The sequence below is a fragment of the Arachis ipaensis genome, chromosome B06 (assembly GCF_000816755.2).
Source record: "Arachis ipaensis cultivar K30076 chromosome B06, Araip1.1, whole genome shotgun sequence".
In the NCBI taxonomy this organism is placed as follows: Eukaryota; Viridiplantae; Streptophyta; class Magnoliopsida; order Fabales; family Fabaceae; genus Arachis; species Arachis ipaensis.
In genome coordinates, this window is record NC_029790.2 from 108911075 (window position 1) to 108921028 (window position 9954).

General features: G+C 37.6%; 1 protein-coding gene across 1 annotated transcript; it reads right to left on the reverse strand.

The window, feature by feature from the left end:
* Positions 6626-9238, reverse strand: LOC107647238. The gene is made up of 5 exons (XM_016351340.1): positions 8973-9238; positions 8438-8549; positions 8249-8319; positions 7444-8132; positions 6626-7224 (listed from the first exon to the last, which is right to left on the reverse strand). Exons 1-5 carry the CDS (start codon positions 9236-9238, stop codon positions 6626-6628), a joined length of 1737 nt encoding a protein of 578 aa, XP_016206826.1.

The following is a 9954-nucleotide window of genomic DNA, read 5'->3' on the forward strand; positions in this document are numbered from 1 at the left end:
TGTATTTAATATAAATAAGAATTTAGTGAATAAATTTATCATTATTTTTGTCCAAAAAATACAAAAAATTATAGTACAATATTATTGTGCAATTAATAATAATAATTATTATTTTATTTTATTTTATTTTTGGAAGGAGGACTATTTTGTCTAAAGGAGAGAAATGTTAGAGATTGATTTATATATTAATCTTTTTTGAGGACTAAAATGCCTGTTTTTAAAATCCTTGGGGACTGATCTGGGTAATTACTCTGCCGAAAAATGAACTGGAGACTGATCTGTCTACCGGAGTAAAACCTTGGAGATTGATTTGCGTATTAATTTTTTTTTAGGACTAAATCTCCACTTTTAAAATTTTTGGGGACTAATTTGGGTAATTACTCTTTAAAAAATTGTTATAACAACTTAGTTAATTTTAATTAAATATTTTGCTTGAATGTAAAACTTTATTCAAAAGTATATTGTGTATATTTAATAATGGATTTTGAGGTGCAACCCAATTAAAAATGGGCTGAAATTAAATGCACCTTGCTTGGGTTTTTCACTAAAATAAAATAAAAAATTTTATTATTTATCTAAACCCTATCTTTCAACTTTAATTTCCTAAATACGATTTTTTTTATTTAGGGAGAGTTCGCCGGGTTCGTCGCACCCGGCGAACTCCACTTCAATTATTTTCAAAATACACGAAACTCAAATGTTCAAGTCATTATCATGGTATCCAAGGTAGCGTTTGGTCGAGAAACAAAGATGGAAAGACAGAGACTAAGAGACAGAGACTAAGAGACAGATATTAAAATAAATCTCAGTATTATGTTTGGTGCAAAGTGGGAGACAGAAATTAAAATAAGAATAAAATTCTAATTTAATTTGTACAAAGGGTAAAATTAGAATTAATTAATTGAAATGAAGGTATTTAGGTATAAAATGTTATTAAAGTTTCAGTCTCCATCTCTAAAAATTTTAGTTCCTTGTATCTCCACTTTTTGGAAGTATTGAAATACTGAAATTTTGGGACAAAGACAGAAATTTTAGTAAGAGTCTCGGAACCAACAAACATGATAGTGACAGAGACAGAAATTTTAGTACGAGTCTCTGAACCAACAAACATGATAGTGAGTTTCAGTCTTGAGTCTCTGTCTCAATACCTCAAAACAAACGCTACCCAAGAGTAGATAAGAGTACATAAAAATACACAAAAAACAAGGATAACTTTTTTAACATTGTTGGCAGTAAGGACAACCATTTTCATACTCTCTAGAAATTTTCAATAGTTGCCATTATCCATTGTAAAGTTTAAAAATTTGGGTTTTTTTTTTTGAAATAAAATTAAAAAAATTATTATTTTTTCAAACACTATTTTTTAACTTTAATTTTTCAAATACGATTTTTTTTCATAGCAAATTCGTCGCACTATGAAAATGGTAGCAATGTTAAAATTATCTGTATATTTTTATGTATTTCTATGTATTCTTAGATACCATGATAATGGTTTAAAGATTTAAGTTTCGTGTATTTTAAAAATAATTGAAGTGGAATTCACTGAAAATTAGGTGAACTCTATAAAATTTATAGAGTTTGCTTATACTACAACGAACCGCTTTTTAATTTACATATTGTACCGAAGGTGGTGTATGAGAAGGATATGGGGGTGGGAGGTGTGTAACCAAGTTGTGGTGTCAGGGGAAAGGGAGTCGGACCCTCCGATTTCAAGCGACAAAATGCACGGTCCGACTCCAGTGCATGTGCGTCAGGCTGCTGAGGGACTCGGACCCTCCGAGTTGGCTGGGCTTGGACGAATCGCATGGTCCGAGTATGTTCATCAATGGACACGCGTTGCTTCCCCGCCGAGTCCCTAAACGGTTCCCCTCATAAAGACAGAAAGGAATATGACCTCTCTTACCATCCGAAACCGAAACCACACTTCACTCCCACTAACCTTTCACCCTCACAGCCTTCTTCTTTCTTTCTCTGAGTTTCTCTGAGTTTTGCATGGTGGAGGAGCAACAACAATGCCAAAAAAATACAAAGTTAAAGATGTTGATCGATCTGAGTTTCATATTATTCATTATCTCAGTGATCCTGATTATGTAAGTATTTTTTTTAATTTTTTTGAATTTTTTAATATTTATAATGATTAAAATATAAAATTTGAATATTATGATTATTGTTAGACACACAGTTGACGAAGCATATAAATGGAATGATTATGACTAATTTATGAATATTAGTTAGATTATTTTAAAATATTTTTAACAGATTAATAATTATATTTATCATAATAAAAAAATTTTTTATGATTATATTGTTGTTAGACATGCACTTGAAGAATATAAATGGAATGATTATGACTAATTTTTGATTGTTTGTTAGATTTGTTTAAAATTATTTTACAGATTATTAGTTATATAAATCATGATTAGGAAATTTGTTATGATTATGTTGTTGTTAGGCGTGTAGTTGAAGTATATAAATAGAATGGTTATGACTAATTTTTAAATATTTATTAGGTTTTATTTAAATTTTTTTTTACAGATTATGAATTATATATATCATGATAAGGAAATTTTTTATGATTATGTTGTTGTTGTTGTTGTTTAGTTTTGTGTTTTTGGGTGTAGTAGTAAGTAGTAGATAATGTAAATTTTTTATAAATTTATTTATTTTTAGTATAATTATTATTTGTAAGCCAATGTTATTTAAATGTGTTTTTAATAAATTAAGTATAACTGTTATCAATTTTGGTTAAATGTTATTATTATTGTGATAAAGTGTTAATGCTGAGTTGATTAGAAAGGTTATTTTAATTAAGCCATGTTAGATATTTCTTTATGAGAATATTTAAATAATCTTAATTGTAGTAATTATTATTAGCAAGTTAATTATTACCGTTGTTAGAATATGAATGATGGCATATAGAGATTATTAATATTTTGTACTGGAGGAAAAAAAATTTTTAACAAAAGAGTAATTAACGTTCGATATTATTGTGGATGTTGCAATATTGTTGAGATTTATGATTAGGAATATATGTATTTGTAATGAGTTTCATTAGCAGTTATGAATAATTTTGAGGATTAATTAAATAAATTTAGAGGTTACAAGAATTAGTTGTATAAGGATTCAGTCAAGAGATTGATGATGGTAAGTTAGTAATTCTTAATAATTTGAGTAGTAATTTGTTATGTTTTTTTTTTGTAGAAATCAAGAATGTTGACATGTAACCATCCACTTCCTCCGGATCGGTATAACGAAAGGGTGGAGGATCATTTGCGAATTACCGGGTTCTATCATGCATCTCAAATTGGGATAGTGCAGTGTCAAAAAGCATTGGTAAATGCTCAAATTGAACGTTGGCACCCAGAGACACATACGTTTCACCTTCCCATTGGTGAATGTGCTGTGACACTTGAAGATGTAGCTCTGATTCTTGGTCTTCCCACAGATGGTCTTCCAGTCACAGGGATGACAATGAGCAGTTTCGAAGCGTTGGAGGCGGAGTGCTTGATTCAATTTGGAGTTGCACCGCCTAAGTCGGATTGTAGAGGTAGTTGCATAAAACTTACATGGCTGCGGAATCTAAAAGAAAATTTACAGTTGATTGATGATATCAGTATACAGAGGTATGTGAGGTGCCATATTATGTTGTTGATCGGGACGATCTTGTTTGGGGATAAGTCTGGGGCAGGAGTGCATTGGAAATTTCTACCCTTGCTACGTGATTTTGTTAGTATTGGTCAGTATAGTTGGGGAGCGGCGTGCCTAGCACATCTCTACAGGGCATTATGCCGGGCATCCCGTTTTAACTGCAAGGAAATAGATGGTCCACTAACACTTCTACTCTGTTGGGCTTGGATCAGGCTGCCATATCTATCGCCGCTACCTAGGGAACCTCGAAGTTTTCCGCTAGCAAACAGGTAATAATTTGTTTCAATGTACCCGTATCTTGATAGTTAAGATTCATTTAATGCTAGTTGAGGTAATTGAGTATATCATATTAGGTGGCGGAACTGGGAGCGTGGTGACCGGCGATATAGATATCTGAAGTTAGGTCACTTTAGGGAGGCATTTGACGAACTTCAGGAAGGGCAGGTGTGTTTTAATTAAAGTATTTTTAGTTTTCGGTTTAGGGTCTGAGACATAATTATACAGCATTGTTACTGTAATTGGCGTTCTGGACTGTGATCATGAGGTTCCTTTATTTTTTCCAGTTTGTTTGGGTTGCTTATGTTGTGGATCGCATGGATCCAAACATCATTCCTCCTGAAATCTACATGCAGTCGGTTGTTTAGAGCGCTACAGTTCCGTTGGTATCATTTGAATGTATCGAGTGGCATGCTACAGATAGGTTTAGGCGACAGTTTGGTTTTGTTCAAGGACAACCTAGTCAGGAGCGGAATCTAGAGAAGGCGCATGGAGAAACCCTGAAGGGTCCCAAGAATCTTAATTGGGCCACGGAACCGAGTCATTCAAATTTGGTGATGCATTGGTCAAACAGGTATAACTACGTTCTATCTGAGCTTCCCATGCCTTCACATCATCTACTAGATAGTTACATGCATTGGTACCGTTCAAAATATGGGGACCACTTGAACTTGTCAAATCTTGTGGGTCAAGATAATGATGAAGGTGATCAGGATATGGATGAAGGTGATCAGGATTTGGATGAGGATAATCAGGATACCGATGAGGGTAGTCAGGATATGGATCATGACAATGAAGGACAAGAGCCACATTCGCCGCATATATTACCTCCAAACCCGATTCCAGAAGAACAACCTCAGTCCTCAAGCCAGTATGTACCTCAGCCACATTTACCCTCATCATTTCCAATAAGTCAACAATATTGGGGAACCTCACAGTTTGAAACAGGAGAAGGAGGTTCTTTTAGCCAGTTGCTTGGGTTGATGTCTGCAGATCCTGGACTATCACAATATGGACATCAGCCTGAGTTTATGGCAGGTAGGTATTCATTGGATGCGAGGTATCCGGGCCATACCTCATCGGTTGCTTCTGGAGGGTTTGTGTCGGTTGACTCTAGTAGGAGTGACGGTGGACGCGGAGCTTTTTTTAGTCAGAACCCTAACCGTGTTTCAATGGGACTCATTGAGGAAAATGCTAACACACTCGGACAAGAGACAGGTGAGTATCTAGTAGATGACCCGGATGCCGAGGAGGATCATGAGGATGATGAAATAGAGGAGTTCGATGAGGATGAGGAATCTCGTAATGATGGTATTATGTTTTGTATTTTACTTTACATGTTCGATTGCTTACTTATTTTTTGCTCTTAACTGGGATCTCTGTTTGACTTTTAGTTAATGATATGTGGTATATGTCTTGCTTTGATTACCTGATGCACTACATTTAATTGTTTTTTATAAATTGTATACAGGTCAGGCACGCACTCCGGATGAAACATCCAAAGGGTACAATCTGAGGATTGACCCACCACGTCGCAGCGCTAGTCGATACACTCCATCTGTGTTCAAGAAGGCGGCGAAGAAATGCAAGAATTTTGTCAAGGATGTGAAGTGGGCCATGAGAAAGTAGTTGGGGTTTAAATTATTTATTTAAGTTGTAATCACCTGGACTGTGTTTATACTAATTTGTATCTATTGGACAATTTGAATTAGTGAGAAGGACTTTGGTAACATTTATATTGTATGTTTATAGTATTTAAACCCCACGGACCCTACTCAGGTATTATTGATCTTGACTACGTATTAAGCTACAGGTGTTGTATATGTACTGAATGTGAAAATTGGTCCTGACTGGCAGGTTCTGTTAGGAAACATTTGATCCGGACCGGCCGGTTCAACCAGGAGACTTGTGAAAAGGACCGGCCGGTTCAATCATGATAGGTTTTAACCGAACCGGCCGGTTCAATTAGAAAACCTCTGACCCGGACCGGCTGGTTAACTCAGAAAAAACTAAATGAACCGGACTGGTCGGTTCAATTAGAAAACCTCTGACCCGGACCGGCCAGTTCATTTAGATAAAACTGAATGAACCGGACTGGCCGGTTCAACTAGAAAACCTCTGACCCAGACCGGCCGGTTCATTCAGAAAAACTGAATGAACCGGACTGGCCGGTTCAACCAAAAAACCTAATAACCAGACCGGTCAGGTCAACCAGGAAAATTGTGACGCGAACCTGCCGGTTCAACATGTTCGCAGATTATAATATATTGTTGTGATACGTATCCGTTTTATGTTTTAACACATACATCTAGCATACATTAAAATAAGAACAACTGAAGAACGTTACAACATAAAAACCGTTTTGAAATAAAAACATATTAAAAACGTTATACAATATTACACATGTCAGGTCAAGTTACCTCAAAAGGAGAACCCATGCCATACTAGTGACGTTCTACACCTACCACAATGTGACCCTACTGAGCATCTCCGTTGGCATTTGTACCAGCTGACCGACGGCATCTACTACGACTATGTCCCTCGGCTCCACATAGCGTACATCGCCTAGGACGACGTAACATTCGCGTGTCCATCTCATTTAACAAGCGCGTCATCCTCGGGCGCCCTTTCGAGACACGTCTCAGATACGGATTCGGTACGTAGCGAGGACCGTTGTATGCAGGCCATGTCGTCGGGTTACCTAGTGGCCAAATCTTGCTCGGTACACCCGCCGAACTTGGTCCATCTTATACACATCATGCACATACAGTTTCCAATCCAGTCGCTGGTTGGCGCAACATGCGAACACATGTCTGCAGGGGATCCGGTCCACCTGGAACTCTCCACAGTCACATCGAAGGCCACGTAGATCAACTGCAAACTCCAGTCCGCTTGGCATCTCACGCACCTCGAAGACCTCATTCTGCCGGTCAAAGCAACTGACCTGAATGTTTCCTGATGCAAGTTGGTTTGCATGCAACTTCGAGGTCACGACTTCGGAGAACACATGGCCAGCATTAATCCACGCTTCTACCTCCGCTCTTTTTCTGGTGAAAAGCTCGTTCAGCCTGTAGAATGTTGCCTTGACAAGAGCAGTAATGGGAAGATTGCGTGCACCCTTCAACACTGAATTGATGCATTCCACTAGATTCGTTGTCATGTGACCCCATCGGTATCCACCATCAAACGCCAGTGCGTACTGTTCGCGAGGAATTCGGTTTAACCAGTTAGTGTACGCTTCCCCCCGTTCCCGTAATCGCTGGTAACGCACTTCGTACTCCCGCACCGTCCTCGAATATCCTAGAGAATAGCAACAAAAAAAATAGATGAATTATAGATGTCAAAAACAAATATTAATGTTTATTTCTGTTATTAAGTTACTTAAATTTAGTAAATGGTTACCTATGTTGACGACCAATTTTTGGAGGTACGGTGTCTTGAATTTTCACAGAAAATTTGACTCTATATGCTTGATGCAGAACATATGAAAAGCTCTAGGAGGTGACCAGGCTCCGTTACTCCGTTCCACAGCTGCATTGATGGATTCGTGTCGGTCGGATATTAGTCCCACACCATCCCGAGTGACAACATGTTGACGCAAGTTACTAAGGAAAAAGTGCCATGCATCAGAAGTCTCTCCATCGACAATAGCAAACGCAATTGGGACGATGTTGTTGTTGCCATCCTGTGAAACTGCGACTAGTAGACAACCCTTATACTTTCCGTACAAGTGAGTCCCGTCCACCTGGACAAGTGGCTTACAATGTCTGAATGCCTTGATGCAGGGGTAATAACTCCAGAATACTCTATGCAGTACCCGAATATGACTGACCAAGTCATCGCCTTGATATGCAGGCATAGTCTCAAAATGGACAACAGCTGATGGCTCCTTATGACACATGGCCTGAAACCATATAGGCAACGCTTCGTACGATGCCTCCCAACCTCCAAATATTTTTTCTACTGCCCTTTGCTTAGCCAACCAAGCTTTCCGATAACTAACGGTATAGTTAAACTTCGACTGCACTTCTGCTATAACCGATTTTACCTTTAAGGATGGGTCAGCCTCAACCAGTGGCTTTATTGCTTCTGCAATTGTGATGGAGTCTAGCTTCGAATGATCCTGTGAAATGGTGGCTCTGGTACAAGTGTGACTACCATTATACCTCCTTATAACCCAACAATACTTCCTGCTGATCAGACTAACCCTGATAAGCCAATCACACCCTGACCCATACTGTGTACACTTGGCATAAAATGTCAACGGCTCAGACTCATACACCCGGTAGTCTACGCTTCGTCGTATAGAATACTCTTTTATTGCCTTAATAACAGCTTCCCGGGAACTAAACTCCATCCCAACAGCAAATTCACCATCTGCGACAATAGGAACTTCTGCCAGGACAACCAGCATGGGAAAAATTTCAATAAATACAAACATGTTTCAAAACCCTAATAAATCAATATTCACTGCATCAAGTATGATATAAATCCAACCCTAACATCATGTTACTGTGTAACTTTTATCACAAATACGAACATGAACGTCAGATGTAAAAAACCGGTCCAAACCGATCGGTTCGACCGTCAACCCCGATGAACCAAATACTAACCGGTCCGGTTCTCTAAGTCATTTCGACAAACACACGTTAACTTTCATTTTCAAAATGTAGAGAATTTTATTAATATTTTTTACCCAATACCTATAATGTATAACATAAATAATAATAAAATAGTAACTTCTATGTTCTATATTAGTTTAAAATAACGTTATATGTTTTCCAATGTTAGTAAACACATATTTTGACTTCTATTTTTTTAACTTCTTACTATTTTTTAATTTTTTTTTACATAGGATCTTATAAACCGGTTCAATGTCTAACACATACATGACATCAACGCATGCTAAAATAATGGTTAATAAATACTAATTCAATCATAAATAATTCAATAACTAAATAATCCAAACTATTATTTTTTATAACGTACCTGCAGTCATATATTCCGGATACTCCGGAACATGCATGGCTTCCAAGTCCAGAACTCACATGAATGAAGGCTCCGCAAACAGCATATCGTTTGCGAGTGCATCTGCCACCTCTGTCACATCTGGATCCATAGTTCCGTCACCATGAGCTTCAACTCCATCTGCACCAACACATTCGTAGTTGCTTTCGAACTCTTCTTCACTATCACTATTATAATCTTCCCGTAGAATGTTTCGGTCAGTCTCAGATTGTTCAAACTCAACATACAACTCGATAAACGAGATCTGAGCCCGGTTTTTAATATACATTGAAAACATCTCCTGCATGCTCGCTTCGTTCGTCACATATCTTGTTTGAAATTGGACGAACCGACCAAATACCGGTAACGGATATCTATATAGAACACATGATATTTTTTTTGCCCTCTCAGAATCAATCTTCTCACAGATCAAACCTTTAAGTTCTTCAAACGAAATAATAAAAGGAATAACAACATCTAGTGGATTATCACAAATAAATTTTACTCCTTCAGACGTTTGTAATAAAATCTGACCAAAATAATACACCTTTAGTAGTACTCTGTCACTCATTTTTCCTACTCACAAAAACAAAAATCATAACATTAACTACTAACTTCTGTGATTTAGATCAACTATGGAAGAGATTGAGAAAGACGAAACAGAGGAAGCGGCGCTGAAGAAGGGGAAGAAGACGGTAACCTAACACTAACTCGTTGCACACTTTTATATAGACCCTTTACTCAACTCGGACCATTCGACTAGGTTAACTTCATTCAAAAATATATTAAACAACCAAATCGGACCATGCGTTTTCATAAACCGGTTCTGACATCCCTACCCAAACCGGACGGTCCGACTCCATTCATCTTCAGCTACATGCAACTCGGACCGTCCGAGTTGCCCTTCCAACTCAACCTTATCGGAGGGTCCGTTTTCTCCGCACCAAAAGTTTTTCCCTCCCCACCCCAAATCGGACCGTGCGTTTTCGAGTTTACGAAATTCACAACAAAGAACTCAGACGG